General features: G+C 30.4%; 1 protein-coding gene across 1 annotated transcript; it reads right to left on the bottom strand.

The window, feature by feature from the left end:
* Positions 1 to 4,829: 4,829 nt before the first annotated feature.
* LOC115983701 (metal tolerance protein 10-like) lies at positions 4,830 to 8,237 on the bottom strand. Its single transcript, XM_031106440.1, has 6 exons — positions 7,737 to 8,237; positions 7,526 to 7,638; positions 6,961 to 7,206; positions 5,951 to 6,031; positions 5,464 to 5,694; positions 4,830 to 5,342 (listed from the first exon to the last, which is right to left on the bottom strand). The coding sequence occupies exons 1-6, from the start codon at positions 7,921 to 7,923 to the stop codon at positions 4,995 to 4,997; spliced, it is 1,206 nt and encodes a 401-aa protein (XP_030962300.1). The 5' UTR covers positions 7,924 to 8,237; the 3' UTR covers positions 4,830 to 4,994.
* Between the last annotated feature and the right edge of the window lie 13,084 nt (positions 8,238 to 21,321).

Raw genomic sequence — 21,321 nt, 5'->3', positions numbered from 1 at the left:
GATACCGGTATGGCCTCTGGCAGACTGGTTGAACTCCATCTTTAAGGGTAATATGGTGTTCATGACCCCTGAGAGGAGGCAGGCCTACTGGAGTATCAAAAACATGAGAAAAATCTTGCAGTAAATCAGTTACTGCCACAGGTAATGCAGCCTGTTTCTCCAGTGATAAAGGGTTTGAAATATGAACCAACAGACCCTTTTTGATTGGGGTTTTAAGAAATTGGTCACCATCAATGAGATGTGAATCAGTTTGCTTCAATCCTTGCAGCTTGATGTTGTGCCCTTGATGACAGAATTCCATAGTTAAGAATTGGAAATTCCATTGAATATCACCCAATGTAGTTAGCCACTGTGTTCCTAGCACCACATCACATCCTCCAAGTGGTAACACATGGAATTGAATAGAAAACTCCCTTCCCTGCAAGCAAACTGGTACTTGATCACAAAATCCCTTAGTCCTGATCAAGGCACCATTGGCTACCTTGACCTCCAGTGTCTGTGATTGGTCAACTGCTAATTTCAGTCCAGGGACTAAGGCTGCATCAATGAAGTTATGGGTGCTGCCTGTGTCAAGCAACACTACCATACTTACTCCATTGATTTTACCCCTAATCCTCATAGTACCAGGCGTGGGGTTACCAATTAAAGCATATAAGGTTATCTCAACCTCCTCAGGATTGGCATTAGTGTCTTCTTTCTCAGCCATTGAACTTCCCAGGTCTTCTTCCAACTCAGTAATCTTGACACCCGACTGTGGATCAAGTCCCAAATCAATTCCCTCAAGCAGAAATATCTTGGCACTTTTACATTTATGACCAGGACTCCATTTATCATCACAATTATAACATAATCCTTTCTTTTTCCTATCTTCCATTTGAGCAAGAGAGATTCTTTTAATTGGAATTCTAGACTTGGCCTCTAAAAATGTGTTGACTCTAGGAGGACCCAAAATAGATGGCTTACCCGATTCTTGTTGGATTCTAGAACTCCTTTTGTAACTGCTCCAATACTCCTCTTGAATCTTAGCCAAACCAAAGGCTGCATTCAATGATGGTGGATTTAACATTCTCACAGGCAAACGGATTTCATCTCTCAAACCACTTAAGAAGCAACTCATCTTGTGTGTTGATGATAAGCCTTTGATTCGATTTGATAAGGCCTCAAATTCAGCTTTGTAAACAGCTACTGTTGAAGTCTGTTTCAATCTGGTAAGGGCCTCCATTGGATCATCATATGGTGTTGATCCAAATCTGACATACAAGGCTTGTACCATACCCTCCCAATTACAGAAAATTCCAGCATCCTCTGCGTCCTGGTACCACACCAGAGCTTCTTGGTCCATGTGAAAGGAAGCCACCAAAAGTTTCTCCATAGCTGGAGTTTGGTAATAAGCAAAATACTGATTAGCTTTGTAAACCCAGCTAGCAGGATCATCACCTGAGAAGCGAGGAAAATCAAGCCTAACAGGTTTGCCAAGGGTCATTGTTGAGGAATTAGGAATTGTAGATGAAGGTTCCTGTGATCTATTGTCATCCGTGTTCAACTTCTGAAGAATTGAAATAAGATGTTGGTTCATCTCATTCATTGTTCTGGTATGAATCTCCTGAATCTTTTGAATTTCCTGGATGCTTTTGCCATGATGATCAGAAGTAGTTCGAAGAGAAGAAATAGCTTCATTAGTGGCTGCCATGGCAGCTGTTGATCGTGTCTCAGCCATTAGTCACAGAATCTCTGCTCTGATACCAATTGTTAAGTGCTGAATTGATGAGGTGATAATAGCTAAATTCGAGGTTAGCTAAGCCTCCTTGGATGAATGAAGAATGGAGAAGAAGAGAAAATAACAGAGAGAAGAATAGAATAACAGAAAGAATATGGAGCTTTACTCAATTCATGCCTCATATGGTTACATCCTCTCATCCTTATACCCCAATTCTCTTTGGTAAGTGGCTGCACATGGCTGTGCTTACAGCTGTGTAACTAACTCACACTCCAGCTGTCCTAGCTGTCACAACTAACTTCACAAACCTTCACACCTGATTCGGGTACAAGCATCCCTATAGCCTTATTGTAGTTCCTACATACTTACCTATGCTATTTTAGCTAATTAGGTACCTTAGCATGCAGCCAAGCACTTAACCAATTAAAATAGCAATGGTCATTACATTTAGCAATCCTCCTAATTAAGACTCCTAACAATTTTTCACCTACACGTATATTAAAAACACCCAAACAACATTACTCAAACTCCTATACTAAACACCCAAAAAATGTCTCTAAGAGCATGGCATATCTTTGGTTTAGCAAATATTTTTTAAAATTTTTTATGAGAAAAAAGAAGAAGTTAATACATTTTTTGACAATTTTTTATATTTTTCATAAAAATGGTATTAAAACATTTTTAAAATAGTTAGTTAACAAATATCCTAAAAATATTTATTAACATGGCCCATATATTAAATATCTTTTGATACATTGGAAAAGTGAACGGGTGTCTTAGGGAATTAGCTTAGTAAATATTTTTAGGAACTTTTTATAGGAATTGAAAAATGTATCTGAATGGTTGTTTATATTTTCTATAAAATCTGTATTAATAATTTTTAGATGATTAAAAAAAATGTCCTAAAGATAATCATTAACCGGATCATATGAGTTATTATACTGAGTCATTGTTAATTTGCTAACGTGGAAAAGTGGTTCTCCCACTATAAAAGCAAGTGAGATGGTAGAACCCAACAAGTGGAAATGTGGTATTGTCTTTTTATGGAAAATAAAATAATTTATAAATTAAAACTATGAGGTTTCATTGTTAATTTGCTAACGTGCATAAGTGGTTCTCCCACTATAAAAGCAAGTGAGATGGTAGAACCCAACAAGTGGAAATATCTCTTTTTATGTTTTCAAATCACTTTCGGCATTTGAAAATAGGCCATATATTAAATATCTCTTGATACATTGGAAAAGTGAACAGATGCCTTAGGGCATTAGTTTATTTCCTATAAAAACTGTATCAATTTTTTTAAAAAAAATAATCAAAAAAATGTTCTAAGAGTACTCATTAATCGGATCATATATGAGATATTATATGAAATCATTGTTAATTTGCTAATGTGCACAAGTGTTTATCCCACTATAAGCAAGTGATATGGTAGAACCCAACAGGTGGAAATGTGTAATTGTCTTTTTATGGAAAAATAATTTATAAATTAAAACCATGAGGTTTTGATAGGGACTAATTTTTATGTTTTCAAGTCACTTTCGGCATTTAAAAATAGGCCATATGTTAAATATCTCTTGATACATTGGAAAAGTGAATAGATGTCTTAAGGCATTAGTTTAATAAATATTTTTAGAAACTGTTTATAGAAACTGAAACATGTATCTAAACAGTTTTTTATATTTCCTATAAAAACTGTATCAATTTTTTTTTTAAATGATCAAACAAATGTCCTAATAGTGCTCATTAATCGGATGATATATAAGATATTATATGGAATCATTGTTAATTTGCTAACGTGCACAAGTGTTTATCCCACTATAAGCAAGTGAGATGGTAGAACCCAACAAGTGGAAACGTGTAATTGTCTTTTTACGGAAAATAAAATAATTTATAAATTAAAACTATGAGGTTTTGATAGGGACTAATTTTTATGTTTTCAAGTCACTTTCGGCATTTAAAAATAGGCCATATGTTAAATATCTCTTGATACATTGGAAAAGTGAACAAATGCCTTAGGACATTAGTTTAGTAATTATTTTTAGAAACTTTTTATAGGAAATGAAACATGTATTTGAACAGTTTTTTATATTTCCTATAAAAATTGTATCAATTTTTTTTTTTTAAATGATCAAACAAATATCCTAAGGATACTCATTAATTAAATCATATATGAGATATTATATTGAATTATTGTTAATTTGCTATAGTGTGCACAAGTGGTTATCCCACTATAAGCAAGTGAGATGGCAGTGGATGTGTAATTGTCATGTTATGGAAAATAAAATATAAATATAATCTATGAGGTTTTGATAGGGACTAATTTTTATGTTTTCAAATCACTTCCTGCAATTAAAAATAGTTTTGAACTCTAATTTTTTTTTTTTTTTTTATGGTTTTTACCTTTTTATTTCAAAGATCATGCATGATGCATTATCCACTATCCCTTTAAAAAGTTCAAGTTTCTAGATAAGATAGAAAACTCCTACAGCTCTATAGAGAAATTTTTTTTTTTTTCTTTTTTTGAGAAATACTCTATAGAGAAATCTTGATTGGTGGAATTCAACTTTCAAAGTGAATATTTATTGACAGAAATCATGACATGTGGTTGTGGAACTAAAACTTCAAATTTCAAACTGATGTTCTTCACATGAAAATCTTGATTCTGAATTCGTTTTTTTCACTTAGCCAAAAAAAAAAAAAAAAAGATTAAATACAAAAACAAAAAGGGCAATGAAGGCATAAACTTCATTATATTTAAGGTCACAGGACTACAAGCCAATAATAAATGATTGAATTCCTTCTTTGAGAGTCGGTGTTAATAAATAAACCCCTTTCTTGCTAGAGAGTAGAGAGTCGGTCAATATTAATACATAATTCCTTTTTGCTAATTAATATCTCCCTCACCCACTCCATGATTTTCATAATGAAAATTACCTTTTGAGTAGCAAGAATTTTGGTGTTTTTTTTTATATTTTATTTTCTGTTCACTATAATTACATTATAAATTATATACAAAATAGTTATATATATATATATATATAACTATTTTCAATCTTAAAATTTTCAATCTTAAAAAGTGAAGTGTCGGTAGACTAAATAGTAAATAGAGGCATCTTAAAACTTTTTATAGACCAATTACTCACTGGTAAAGGAAAAAACCAACCCGAAGAGGCCGTGAAAGTTTGGTTGGACTCCTTACACGATGAATATCCATCCCTCTTTAATATGCACACATGCAAACAAGTATTTATCCTCCTTGTATTGCTTTTCTTGGTATTTATGAAGCCTTTGGCTTGTGTTCTGGCTTGTGAGTTGTTTCAAAATCTACATGAACAAATGCTCGCTCAACTTGGGGGAGTTGTTCAATCTTCTCTTGAAGGCTCTCCCCAATATTATTTGCTTGGCCAAGGGGCATCTCCTCTGGTAAAACTATGTCAGCCTCAACAAAGTAGTTACACCCAAATGTGTATGCTCTAACTGTGTCAATGTGCTTAATCTCCTTGTCATGGTTCCAAATGAGATATGTTAGCTTTGCTAAATACTCTTGCGGGGCTGTCCTCCCAATTAGTGACCATACATTCTCCATCACAGTCCTTGACCAATTACTAATTGTGTATAAAGCTATCTGCATTGACATCGTTTACAATAATGGATCAGTGACTAATTATGATATGAATTCCAGCTAGCTTAACTAGTAAAATCTCTTACAATTGTGACAAATTTAACAATAGATATCATAGACTTACAATGATGGCACCGGTTGGATCGAGCCACCAGTAGAATTTGATAGCCAAAACTGCTGTTACTAGACCGATTGCATTGGTGATCACATCGAAGAAATGGTCTTGAGCATATGCCCTCACAATTTCATTTTCGAATCTGCGACAGTATAGCATGCGCACAAATTTTACTACTGTGACTGAGATCATAATTCCTATCATCCATCTTTCTTTCATGGGGTCCCTTTCAGGCTGAGTCTGCACATATAAATTTAATGGTGACTTCAGGAAATAGTAATGGGTTAAATACTAACAGAAAACATAAGTGAGAGGTGAGATTAGAATCCTAAACATCAAACACTATAGAGGGTGTCAATACCATTTATTTATCACTATAAAAACATGAGTGAGATTTTTTCAGGTTTTAAAATTTGAATGTAAAAGCATCATAGAGTGAGGCCGGTGTTGCCCAAAACTATTGAATGAATTGCAAATTGAATTTATTGAAACTCACTTTTGCAAGGAGTTGTCGACCTGATTCGAACAATATATGTAATCCAAGTGTCGCCATTACTGATGCAAAAACAACAATGCCCTGCAAAATTGCCCATTGGAGCTAAATAAGAAAGTGGAATTCTTATTTCTATGTTATTGACCATAATTACAACACCATTTTATGATGACAAAAGAAAGAGGAAAATGATGAAGGTGTTCCAGATTTTGATAACATCATAATATTTAATACGGTACTTAGCTCAAAACCCACTAAATTCTCCTTTTTTTTTTCTTTGGCACTAGACATGAGATCTCATTTTTAGGAAAAAGAGTAATATTAGTACATCAATTTTTTATACATAAAACTTATAAACTCATGTGTCAAATTTTAAATACAAAACAAAAAAAAGTTAATAAAATTTTATTTAATATATTATTTATTGACACTGATGTTATTCATTAATATGTCCATTAGTAAAGTTTTTGTAATAAAATTGATAATAGTTTTAACAGTTTTTTTTTTTTTTTTTAATTTTTTTAAAAGGCTAAATTATACTTTTGACCTTAAAAGTTTGGAATAATTTTCATTTTGTTTTTTTAAATTTGAGATTTTTCATTTTAGTCCACAAAGTTTGATTCTGCCTCTTCTCAAAAAAAATAAAATAAAGGTTTGATTCTATTTTCAAAATGGTCATTTTGTCTATGTCAATAAAATTGTAACTAAGGAGAGAGAGAGAGAGAGGACCCAAATCTGTCACAAAAATGGACAAAATAACCATTTTGAAAAAAAAGAATTAAATTTGATGGACTAAAACGAAAAATATCAAACTTAAGAAACCAAAATAATAATAACCACAAAATTTAAGGGTTTAAAGTTCAATTTATTAAAAAGAAATTGAGATATCATATGATTGTAAATTAAGTCAACGGCATCATATGGCTTCATTAATTAACAGTTCTGCAATTAAGAAATCATTTGTAATCTTCTAAGAACTTCAATTTAATGTTTTTCTAGTTAGGAAGGCTTACCACAGGTTGCATTCGGTTCTTTCCAACAGGATACCAATGGTGATTTGGTTTTTTCATAGCATGAGAAGTAAACCATAGGATGAAACCAGATAAAAGATCCAAAAGGGAGTCTAAGGTGGAAGCTATCACTGCCAGTGATTTACTCTCAACACAAGCAAACACTTTTGCAATGAAAATCACAACGTTAGCTATGTTAGATGCATATATTGCCAGACTCTCACCCCTAGCAAGTTGCTTTTCTTCATCCTGAAACACAAAAAAAGGTTTATGTGTGAGAGACAAAGAGAGTTAGGTAAAGATATACACATTTTGAGACCTCATGAGACAACCAATCCAACCCCAAATAGTTAAAAGATTTGATATGTCACTTTTTCCCTAAGTAAATGAATAAGATGAATCAATAAAAATTATAAGTGTTGATCTCAACCCCATCTCAAAAGGAGCACATTCATTAGCTTCATTTCTCAATAACCAAAACAAAATATGGTTACAAACCATTAAAATTGGTTGTTGCTCGTGAGTATGTGACTCGATTTAAGTATATTTGATAAATTAAACAACAAACCTCTGTCATACTTTCAGGCAAAAAACCCTGCTCGGTAAATTTGTCGATTTCATCAAATCCTTTGAGAATTTTTTCCTGCCTCTTGTAGTATGCCGCAATTTTTTTTTGCCTCACTAACAAAAGATAGAAAAACAAAATAAGTTATTGTAATTAAAGCTTAATTAATTAGCACAATAATATTATATAAACAGGAGAAGAATAGCATGCATACTTAATGTCTGCCAAAAAGATCCACAACCAAAATTAGAATTCATGTGTCTCTCTGCCGACCGAAACTGATCCATGTTGAGTTGCCATGTTGGCTCCCTTGGTGCAGCCGGAACCATGCCGGCTGCTTCCGGCGATAGAAGCTCAACCCGGTAGTCGGAAGAATCTGTGCGAAGATCATCAGTTGCCATTGTTGTTACAAGAAGAAAAGAAAGGAAGAAATCTCAGTCACCTTATATAGAGAGCAAATTAATAAATAATTGAACAAGTTGGTATTTGATAATTAATTGCAGCTTCCAATTCTAAGTTAAAGTTGGATTTAGATTAAAATAAAAAACGCATGAGGAATGTTGATATGATGATATTAGTGTAACTACTCTTTTGTCATGACATATTAAGAGCTGACTTTTGTTTTAGCTGTCCTAATTTTGGCTATATTAAGCATGGAAGGAATCCCACTGGAACGTTCATTTTAGTCACACCTCAACTAATACAACATATAATACTTGAAAGTGTGCTTGGGTTAGCTGTCTACCTACCTCTTTTTCATATATAATAATAATCTTTGAAGTCCACAGGATGACACATGCTTTGTTTAGGAAAATTACATAAAACTCTTAATATCTACTCGTTTGAACTTGAAGTCTCTCTCCCATCTCTAACAATAATGTAGCAAAAAGAAATCATTGAGAAAACTTTGTGTTTTACTTAAACCTTGTTCACCTCTTTTTTATTTGTACTTTGAAAATTGATTGTATGTATATATATATATATAGAGAGAGAGAGAGAGAGAGAGAGAGAAATGGTTTATATAAGCAACCCATGCATGGGATGCACAGCACTGCACAGGAGCATTCCCCCACACATGCACATAGGAGTTGTTTAAAGATGTTAATAAAGATTTTAGAAGCATAATTTTATACTTTACCAAATCTTGTTACTTAGCAGAGAGAAGAATAACATACTTTAAAAAGTTTCCAATCTTGTTATGGTTGAAAAATTGATAGTAAAGGCTTAAGAATACGTTTCATAAATTAAAAATTAACAAAGAAAGAATGGCTTCTCAAAAAAAAAACAAAGAAAGAATGAATTAATCTAAAGACTCTTGAGTCTTGACAAGTCAATTCAAGAATTAAATTACTCTGTTCACATGAACAAGTTTTTAGAAACTTCATGTACATTATGGTTGGGTACCCGAACTTACTAGAATTAGAAAGAAGTATTAATAATTGGTTTGTCCAATTTAGTTCACTCTCAACTTAACTTGAGGTTACAAATATCATTGAACAAAAATTCTGTATTTCACTTCAAGTGTTTCATTTTATACTCCACTAATTATAATATGTCATATATTTAATTTTTTTCCTCTCTAAACTTTGGTCGTTTTAGAATAAACAATATATATGTGTGACAAGTTGTAGTTGATAGAACGAAATACACGACAAAAGATGTATTTTTATCAATATTATCCCATAGAAAAATACAATTTATTATTAAAATTGAATTCATATGAAAGAGGATAAAAGTTCATTTCAAAATAATTTTAAAATTTAATTCTGAGGTCATGTTTGACCGTGCTTATTTACTGTTAGTTTATTTGCTAAAATGTGAAATAAAAAGGGAATTTATTAAGAAAATAATTTTGTTTATTTTCTTAAAGTTAATTTATTTAATATTCACTTTTTATCTCAATATTAAGCAAATAAATTAGCCAAACAGAGTCATTGACTTGCTTGGTGAGGAACGATAAAACCACCACTCAAATAATAAGAAAACAACAGCAGAACTGGAAAACTGTTGGAATATAGGTTGTGATTGGTTAAAATAGTTGATCTTAAAAGAAAAAAAAATAGCATTAGAAGCTCTATCCATGTATTCACTTAACCCAACTTTAATTTAATTCTAGTAATTTTTTTCGCATCAAGAATTCATATAATGTTTTGGACGAATCCATTAAGAATACAATATTCTCAAAATTCCCCATGAAAAAGGGAAACATGAAGAGAGGTATGAAAAAAAAAAAAAAAAAGGTTCCTTGTGACCCATTGTAGTTGTGTCATGTGTGAGAGCCTCAGTGTACATGTAGAAGCCAATTACCTCTTGGTTTGACGCAAATCCTCTCCTTTGTGGATGCATATCTAAAATTTGATCCCAACTTCTTCACACACACATATATAAAAGTAGGAATAGAGTCATAAATTTTTGTTTGGGAACCACATTATGCTAATGATAAATTAATCAAGACAAATCTCTTGAATTAAATTTAGAGTAAATCATAATTTATAAATATATATAAAATTATGAATGTTGATGTAATTATATATTTTCTAAATCATTTTTTTGAAGAGAACTTATTACTTTTAAACTCCAATTATATATTGTCTAGTTTGTTTTAGACATGTACAAACATATCAAGAAAGAAGCTGTTATCTTTTACCAAAATTATGCTAGATTTTATGCAATAAAAATCATCTATTATCATGCGTCTTCCTAATAAAATTCTTAAAGGTTTTATTTTCAATATAAGTTACAAAATTTTCTTTCAAAGCGAATACAAAATTACAATGGAATTGATGAAGTCATCAAAACCACAAATGATCCAAATCTAGAACATTAGAAGATATAAATTTTACACTAAAAAAATGAAATAAAGATTTTTAAAAGTCTTAGTGTCTTACACAAACTAAATAAGGGTCTGTTTGGGATCCGCTTATTTTGTTGATATTGAAAACTCTTTACTGAAAGTACTGTAAATAAATGTAAAAATTAGTTGAAATAATACAAAAAAGTGTAGTAGGACCCATAAATAGTAGCAAAAATAAGTTAAATAGTAAAATAAACTGACTTTTTAATTTGTAGCCAAACACACGCTAAGTTGACTAAATAAATACCATCTATGAGGTCTCTAATAAGTTTAGGGCCCAATTGGGCCTTTCATTTGGTTGAGTAAGTTCATTGTCTAAATAATAATAAAAAGCCTGGTTCTTGCAAAACGAAAATAATGTATTGCCAATATTGTTAGACCATAAGAAGCCTATCATATCTCATTTAAGTTGGGCCAACCTATTTTTTGGGCTTTACATAGTTTGGGACATTTGTTGCAAATGATTAGGTCTGAATTGAGAGATCCACACTTAATAGTCTTTGCTATAGACACATGTCAAGCAAAATCTAGGTTGACTGACTTTGAGAGAGGGTTTTTAATGACATGTTTTTAGTTTTAAACAACATTATATGTATTTCTATATATTTTTTCATCCATACATATTTCTAAAAAATACAAATAATGTTACTAGAACAACATTACCAAATGGGTCCTAAATTATTGGAGAATTGAAAATTGATAAACAAAAACACCATAGTCAAATTTGAGTTGTTTTATTGTTTGATGCCATGGGGAAGGGGAGGTGAGGGGGAGGGGGGGGGGTGGAGGGACCTCTTTTGAAATTAGAAAAGTGAAAATGAAAGTAATCTTTGATTACCACAAGTTGGGGTTCAAGTGATAGCCCAATGGTCATGATATTCTTTGTGCTACCCTAAGTTTGTAATTTAAACCCCACCTCTTCCTCCCCCACTATATATGCCTATCTTAACAACAATATAAAAAAGAAAAAAAAAATAGTACTTAGTGACTCAAAATATTATAACTTCAATTAAGTTCAATTGGTTACAAAAAAAAAAATATATATATATATATATATATATATTTTATTTTTAGAAGCGGTTACAATAATTTATTTACACATACATAATACATCTTCACATAAAAAAGCATTTTTGGGCCATAAAGTGACCATATCCTATCTTGGCCCAAAGTTTGTTTAGGCACCCATGATCTAGCCTCATTCTGCCCCATTATCATTCCTAATTTGAACTTCGGATGTTTTTATTTGAAACATCAAGAGGTGTCCATTCTTTTTAAATGGTTATAAATACTTACATATTAAATATTTTTCTCTCAGAGCTCGAACCCACCCGTCATTGTACTCTCCCAAACACTCCTAGAAAGGTACCAATTTGTTCAAATGATGTAATGATGTGCCAATTAATTGTGCTATAAAACTCTTGGCTTACACGTTACATTTAGTACCTAATGCATTACATTAGACCTACAAGGTACACAATATCTAAATTATAGTAAGGTTTTGGTACTTTTATTTGAATATTTTTTAAATGAAAAAAAATAAACAAATAGAAGGCAATCTGGATTAGTAAATGTAAATTTACTCATTTACTGTACAAATCATTAGCCATCAGATTCTTTTAACACTCCCATGGGGCGACATAAGGCTGGATACAGCCCTCAAATTGTATCTCAAGGCCCATTCACGTAATTCATGGGCCATTATGTTCGCATCTCTTTTCACCCATCTACTGTCTTCAATCTTCGGCAAAATATTTCAATTTGGATAGCTTTTGAGAAACAAACAAACAGAGAGAATTAAAGGTTCTAATATATACAACTTGGATAGCTTTTGAAACTAGATAGAGGTTCTAAACTTGACTTAGCACTTAGCATCCCCTCCAATAATTCATAATTACATCCTAATTGCCTTCTTTAAAATACAAATATCAAGCAAATACGTTAAAAGATCATTTCAATATAATTTTAAATTTTAATTCTGATTGCATGTTTGGGGGTGCTTATTTACTGTTAGCTTATTTGCTTAAATGTGAAATAAAAAAGGAGTTTAAGAAAATAAGTCGGTTTATTTGCTTAAAGTTAATTTATTTAAAAATCACTTTTTATCTCAATATCAAGCAAATAGGTTAGCCAAACACAGTCATTGATTTGCTTAGTGAGGAACGATAACACCACTCAGATGATAAGAAAACAACAGTATAATTGGAAAACTGTGGGAATATAGGGAGTGATTGGTTAAAATAGTTGATCTTAAAAGGAAAAGAAAAAAGAAAAAAAAAAAAGAATCTCTATCCATGTATACACTTAACCCAACTTTAATTTAATTTTAGTAATTTTTTTCTCCTCAAGAATTCATACAATGTTTTGGACGAATCCATTAAGAATACAATATTCTCAAAATTCCCCATGAAAAAAAAGGGAAACATAAAGACATCTATGAAAAAAAAAAAAAAGGTTCCTTGTGACTCATTGTAGTTGTGTCGTGTGTGCAGGGGCGGAACTACCCTTGGACTAGGGGGCAATGGCCACCCCTAATTTTTTTTTTTTAGAAAAATATTATTATATATATATGTGTGTTAATTTTAGCAATTTTGTTCTATAAAATTACATTTTATTTCCCTTTAACAATATCATTGATTCTTTTAAGAGTAATGTTATATTTACAAACTTTTTTATAACATTTTTACAAACCTTTTTGGTAGCAAATTCTTATTGATTCGCATATGGGCACACCACTCACGTCATTTTTTTACTTACTAGTAACCACTTATTACATAAGTAATTTATAAAAAACTTGCAACTCTAGCATTTTCCTCATTTTAGTGACCATAAAAAAATTTATAGATCTAATATCTAAAACAAAGTATACAAGTCCCAAAAAAAAAAAGCTCAACAACAAAAATTACCAGTAAAACTAAAAAAAAAATTAAGCTTAATTAACTAATTTTATCTAAAATAAATAACCCTGCCCTTCAAAAAATTCTAAACAAAAATAATTTTGTTCTTACATACTAAAGTAGTAGAATCAGAGGATAAAATCACTGCACATAACCAACAGTAAAACTGCACACCCTAACTCAAAATTCTGATTTCATCCCTGCATGTGTGAGAGCCACAATGTACATGTAGAAGTCGATGACCTCTTGGCTTGATGCAAATTCACTCCTGTTGTGGATGCATATCTAAGATTTGATCCCAACTTCTTCACACACACACACACACACATATATAAAAGCAGGAATAAAGTCAGAAATTTTTGTTTGGGAACCACGTTACACTAATTATATTACTTTTAAACTCCAATTATTGTCTAGTTTGTTTTAGACATGTACAAACATATCAAGAAAGAAGTTGTTATCTTTTACCAAAATTATGCTAGATTTTATGTAATAAAAATAATCTATTATCATGCATCTTCCTAATAAAATTCTTAAAGGTTTTATTTTCAATATAAATTACAAAATTTTCTTTCAAAGCGAATACAAAATTACAATGGAATTGATGAAGTCTTCAAAACCATAAATGATCCAAATCCAAAACATTAGAAGATATAAATTTTACACTAAAAAAATGAAATAAAGATTTTTAAAAGTCTTACACAAGCTAGATAAGTTAACTAAATAAATACCATCTATGAGATCTCTAATAAGTTTAGGGCCCAATTGGGCCTCTCATTTAGTTGAATAAAGTTCGTCATCTAGATTAAAAAAAAAAAAAAAACAAAAGCTTGGTTCTTGCAAAACGAAAATAATGTATTGACAATATTGTTAGACCATAAGAAGCCTATCATATCCCATTTAAGTTGGGCCAACCTATTTTGGGCTTTACATAGTTTGGGACATTTGTTGCAAACAATTAGGTATAAATCCAGAGATCCACACTTAATAGTATTTGCTAGACACATGTCAAGCAAAATCTAGGTTGACCGACTTTGAGAGAGGATTTTTAACAAAACTTAAATAATTGGGGAATTGAAAATTGATAGACAAAAACACCATAGTCAAATTTGAGTTGTTTTATTGTTTGATGCCATGAGGGGAGATGAGGGGGGTACTCTTTGAAATTAGAAAAGTAAGCATAAAAGTAACATTACCACAAATTGGGGTTCAAGTGATAGCCCAATGGTCATGATATTCTTTGTGCTACCCTAAGTTTGTAATTTAAACCCCACCTCTTCCTCCCCCACTATATTTGCCTATTTTGACAAAATATAAAAAAGAAAAAAAGAACAGCATTTAGTGGATCAAAATATTATAACTTCAATTAAGTTCAAATTTTTACAACAATTTATTTACACATACAATACATCTTCACATAAAAAAGGCATTATTGGGCCATGAAGTGACCATACCCTATCCTGGCCCAAAATTTGTTTAGGCACCCAAGATTTGGTCTCATCTTGCCCTATTGTCATTCCTAATTTGAATATTGGATGTTTTTGTTAGAAACATAAGGAGGTGTCCATTTTTTTAGATGGTTACATATTAAATATGTTGCCCTTATAGCTCAAACCCATTCGACACCATACTCTCCCAAACACTCTTGGAAACAGGGATGGAGCCACCCTTGGACAATGAGGAGCAATGCCCTCAACCCCCCCCACCCCCCACCCCCAATTTTTTTAATAAATTATTAGTATATATAGGTAATAATTTTAGCAATTTTGTTTTATAAAATTACATTTTACTCTCCTTAACAATATTTTTAATTTTTTTTTAGAGTAATGTTACAACCACAAAACTTTTATACAATATTTTTACAAATTATTGAAGTAGCAAATTCTTATTGGTTTGCATCTAGGCCTACCACTTACATCACTTTTTTTTACATAATAATAACCACTAACGACATTAACAATTTATAAAAACGTTTGTAATTCTAGCATTTTCCTCATTTTAAAGGCTATAACAAATTCATAGATCTAAAATTAAAATAATATATATACAAGTCCAAAAAATTAGCCCATTAACAAAAATTACCAATAGTAAAAAAAATTAAGTTCAATTAACTAATTTTATCCAAAACAAAAAACCCGACTCTTTAAATATTTTAAACAAAATAATTTTGTCCTTATCCAGCAGTATGCATCAAAGACACTTCGAAAAAAAAAAAGAAAAAAAACCCTGAAGCATCTAAACAGCAGAGCCAGAGGCCAAAGCCACTGCACGCAGCCAACAACAAAGCCGCCCCCTAATTCCAAATCTTGGCTCTATTCCTGTCTGGAAAGGTACTAGTTGTGCTATAAAACTTTGTATCTAAATTATGGTAAGGTTTTTGGTACTTTTATTTGAATATTTTTTAAATGAAAAAAAAAAAAAAAAAAAAACAAATAGGAGGCAATCTGGATTAGTAAATGTAAATTTACTCATTTACTGTACAATCATTAGGCATCAGATTCTTTTAACACACCCAAGGGACGACATAAGGCTGGATACAGCCCTCAAAATTGCATCTCAAGGCCCATTCACGTAAATTTACTCATTTACTGTCTTCAATCTTCGCAAAATCTTCCAACTTGGATAGCTTTTGAAACTAGATAGGGGTTCTAAACTTGACTTAGCCGTTAGCATCTCCTCCAATAATTCATAATTACATCCTAAATGCACTTATTCCATTGCAGCCAAATAAATAAAGAGAAATGCTAACAGATATTATTGGGGAAATGATTAACAATCCATTTAAAGAAAGTTTTTATAGGAAAAGAAAAAAATAATTAATATTTTGACAGTTTTTTTTTTTTTTTTTCTATAAAGGTGGTGTCAAAATTTTCCTAAAATATATGATTAACCATTACCGTAAGAGCACTCATTAACTTAACCCATAAATAAATGAACTAATAATTATTTACTCAATTTGGACTTTGGAGTCGGTGTCATTAATTAATACTCCCTTCGTCCCTTTTTTTTTGTCCTGTTTGAAAAATTAAACTTTTTAAGAGAATATCATTTATTATCTTGTCTGTTTAAGGGAATATCATTTATTATCTTGTCTACCTTTTAAAAATATATAAGTTTCCAAAATTACCTTTAAAAAAATTTATCAAAAAATTGAATTAGTAAATTAATAGGGGTATAATAGAAATATTAGTAAATTAATAACTTTTATTTTTAGAAACATGACAATATTTTGGGACATCTCAAAATAGAATAAAAGACAAAAAAAAGTGAGAAGGGGAGTAATCTATATATATAAAAAACCGAAACTTTTGAAGCTCCCATAATTTTCCACGTCATCACAATATTTAAATTAAATTTAAATTAAATTAAATTTTCCACTTCATCACTGTTTTCCTTTTCCAATGCAAATTAGACTTCTAGCCAAATAAGGACACTCTCCCACCGCATCTACTCTCTCCTATTTAAGAATTGCTTGCGTAGAAAACCTAAGCCCCAAAAACTTATTTTTGCCGCAACACAATTTTCTCCTTAAAACTTATTTTTCTTCAAGATTTTTTTTGAGGGCGGCTCATGCTTCACAATTCACATATTCCACTTATGTATTGGACTCCTCTCCTTCTTCGGTCAATGCATCAAGGTTAGGGTTATTTGATTTGTTCAATAAAAATTATAGATTTGTTGTTTTTTCTTATAAGTTTGTCAATTGTTGTTTTGTTTATTTAATTGCTGGGCCTGAATCTTTTAATTAAATCTTCAAATTTTTATTGAACAAATCAAATAACCCTAACCTTGATGCATTGACCGAAGAAGGAGAGGAGTCCAATACATAAGTGGAAAAGCTATAATCATGGATTCCCTTCTTTCTATTGTATTTCTCTATTGCGTAATTATGTGTATATATATATATATATATATATTGTTTTATTTCAATACTTTTGAAGCTTTGAATCTTCTGATTTAAAAAAAAAAAATTTTTTTTTGGCCTTTTGGAAGTTTTAACATCATAACTTTTGGGTTTTATTTTTTCTATTATCAGAAATTATCTAGAAGATTTCAATGAATATCCATGGATTATTCTTTTTGAGGGTAACCCATCTTTATCTTATATTTCTATTCCTAACTTTTTTTTCCTATATTTTTTCTTTAATTGTCCGTGTTTACGTCTCTTTTGTTTTTCTTATTTTTTCTTTAATTGTCTGTGTTTATGTCTCTTTTTGTGTGAGTATGTGTCATCGTATCTGGGTACTTAGGCAAAATCTATAAAGACTAAAGATGCTTTTTCTTTTTTTTTTTGGTAATGAATCCTGTGTTTTTCATGACTTTAGTGAGTCATATTCTTAATGATCGAAATGGTTTTGTTTGACGTGGATTTTGTTCATATTGGTTTCAAAGTTTATTTCTTGGCTTATATTATAGATTGTAATATATTTATTCATCAAACTGTTTAGTTGAGTTTGTTTTCGAAATTGTTTTCAGTGTTGGACATTTTCTTGAAGCATGTTGGTATCATATATTAAAATACTGTTAAGTTGATAATAATAATAATAATAATAATAATAATATAGTTTAATAAATGTCTGAAACGTATAGCTGTTAACAAATGTTTTAGCTATATGATTTTATTTTACAAATTCAATTTTGGTGTTGTAGTAAAATAAACAAAGATTAAATTATATATTGTACTCAATACATTTCCCGTGCATCGCACGGGTTACGCCTAGTAATAATTAATAAAGAAACCCCTTCCTTGCTTTTGTTGTGTCGGTCAATATTAATACATCATTCTTTTTTCTCTAATTGATTACTCCCTCACCAACTTCGTGATTTTCATAATGAAAAATATCCTAGGAAAAGCATGGATGCTCATTTGTGTATTTTTTTTTAAAAAGAATATATTATTTCTGTTTCACTTTACTTACACTATAAAATATAGAAAATAATTATCCTTTTTTTCCTTAAAATAATTACTTGTACAACTTAATTGGTTTTGTTTAGAAAATTATCTATGTATAAGAGGATTTTTCTCTTTTAACTGGACTTTTATGTGGTTTAAAATAACCTTAAACCTTAAGTTTAACAAGAAAAAACTTGAGGATAACCTGATAAAAATATATCTCAAACTCCCCTTAAAATGCTTACAAAATAAAACACTCTCCTACTAATCCATGTCTTCAGAACAAACTTACTCAAAATTTGAAAAAAAAAAAAAACATCGACTATACCAAAAAAAAAAAAATACATGTGATTAGGCTAGTATTTTTATAAGAAAATTCATTTAATGTGTTTACCTCTTTGTCATTCGAGTTAAAAATATATGTTCATGAATTTAAATTTTAATAAAATGAGACTATTGAAATTACCATATGATCAACATTTAAATAATAATTAATTAGTTTCAATTTTGTATTTATTTAAATTATTGATAACTCGATAAAATTCAATTTATTTATTTTAAAATTTTAGTATCGGAATGAATTAATGGCAATGTGACCTAAAAACACTAGAAGATTATTTAAAACATAAGGCAAAATACTTTTTTTTTTAAATTTATTATAAAATAATACTAATGTAATCAGTTATATTCATTGTCATGTAAATTTATAAACTATATTCATTGTCATGTAAATTTATAAACTAATAAACTAATTTTAGTAAAATTAATACAGTAGTAGTTTTAGACTTTTAGTATTGAAATTACTTTTTTTTTTTTTTTGGTTTTATGTTTAACAGTTATTTTTAATAAATAATAGGAAAATGTTAACCAATATTTAAGAGTATTAATTTGAAAAATATTTTAAAAAATTATTTATGAAAAAGAAAAAAAAATTAATTTTTTTAATGTTTTAATGACAATGTTTTGTTCAGCCACCTATAATTATCTTTTTGGACTATTGTGAGCTTTGATGTTGATAGGCAAGCATCTTATCATCAGCCGCTGTCATTGTTTGATGGTGGCCAACGGGAAACTCAACTACGTCTTCACGAGTTTCATATTATTTTCTCTCTACGACGGTGTGACCTACAAAGTATGGTAGTGTATTTATTAGAAGAAAAGTTACTTTGAGCCTGCGCATTTGAGCATGGGCATTGGGAGAGAAGTTACCAATGTTATAGAAGTATAGGTTAAATATTTTTTAAATTTTTATATAAAAAAGAAAAATATTATTGAATTTTTGACAGTTTTTTTTATTTTATATTTTTTTTATAAAAGTAGTATTAAAACATTTTTAGTTTAGTAAATATTTTTAGTTATAAAAATGAAAAATGTATCTGAACCGTTTTTTATATTTCCTATAAAAATTGTATTTAAATTTTTCTAAAATGATCAAACAAATATCCTAAAGGTAATTGTTAACAGCGCCATATATGAGATATTATACGAATCATTGTTAATTTGCTAGTGTGCACAAGTGGTTATCCCACTGTAAGCAAGTGAGATGGTAGAACCCAACAAGTGGAAATGTGTAATTGTCTTGTTATGGAAAGTAAAATAATTTATGAATTAAAACAATGACGTTTTGATAGGGACTAATTTTTATGTTTTCAAATCACTTTCGGCAATTAAAAATAGTTTTGAACTCTATTTTTTTTCTTTTTTTACCATTTATCATGCATGATGCATTATCCACTATCCCTTTAAAAAGTTCAAGTTTTTAGATAAGATAGAAATCTCCTACAGCACTATAGAGAAATCTTGATTGGTGGAATTCAACTTTCAAAGTGAATAATGACAGAGAAATCATGACTTGTGCTAATTAATTTCTCCCTCACCCACTCCATGATTTTCATAGTGAAAATTATCTTTTGAGTAGCACGAATTTTGGTGTTCTTTATTTTATTTTCTGTTCACTATAATTACATTATAAAATATATACAAAATAATTGTCTTTTTTTCCCCCCTTAAAATGACATTTGTGGGGACTCAGTCCAAAATATATATTGGGCCTTGGGTTTGTCCGAGGAAGCATAGTGATATGAGAATAAATCAATAGTAAGGAAGGAGTAAGACCAAGAACTTCACAAGCAAGTTATGACTGTAAAGGCTGAGAGAGATAAGCTGAGAAGAAGTATGCAGAGGAGATACTTCTCTTCGGCTAAACAAAGAAGGGGTCAGAAGGTGAGCTTTATTATCTAGAGTGACATTCCAGAAAGTTTTGTTGATAAGGATATGCACTGTGAACGTACGAGACAAAGTGAGAGTTGAGAAATATCTAAGAAAAAGCTGTTACCATCGCATTGAATGCTCTGCAGCTAACTCTCTGGCCGCATTTATATGGAGAATATCCCTAAATAGTGCTGCCTTGTTCGCCCCAACTCATAGAGGGCCTATGAGGGTGTCCAATAAGACAAGCACTCAAGTGGTGACTTGGACGATTGACAAGTGGAGGATCAAGATCATTCAAAGGGAGATATATAATGTAAGAGACCCCTGAGGAAATAAGGGGAAGAAATTAAGAGAAAAACACTGTAGCAATCAAGAACTGAATTTGTAATCAAACTTGATATATATATATATATATGTATGTATGTCTATGAATTGATTTCCTCAGACTTTGCCAAGAAGGATTTTTTTTAGTTCAAATCAGTCTATCTTTCTTTTTTTGTCATCTGAATCCATTTTACTTGTTGTCCAACTCATTAAAGTCCAATTTTCCAACTCACTCTCTACAAATTGATTGTATTGAGCTTTTTTGGACTTAAGTCCGTCCACCCTTTGGGCTAAGGAACTCATATCTGGTCCTTACAACATTTATCTATACTACTATTTAAGGGGCTTTCTCTATTTGAGATTCTTAATTTAGATGTCCAAAAATAAAATATAAGCAAATAAGTTTTTTTTTTTTTTTTTTAATTTCAATTTCACGATAAATCTGAACCTAAGTTTTCTAATTTTAAAAAGTGAATTGTCAGTAGACTAAATGGTAAATAGAAATGTCTTATTTTTATTATTATTTTTTAGATGTATTAATGCGTATACATGAGGTTATAGCTTACAATAAATCCGAATCCAAAATTTTCAATCTTAATAAGTGAAGTGTCAGTAGACT

This window comes from Quercus lobata, chromosome 4 (assembly GCF_001633185.2).
Source record: "Quercus lobata isolate SW786 chromosome 4, ValleyOak3.0 Primary Assembly, whole genome shotgun sequence".
Lineage (NCBI taxonomy): Eukaryota > Viridiplantae > Streptophyta > Magnoliopsida > Fagales > Fagaceae > Quercus > Quercus lobata.
The sequence above is the reverse complement of the archived record's forward strand: the minus strand, read 5'-3'. Positions and strand labels throughout refer to the sequence as shown.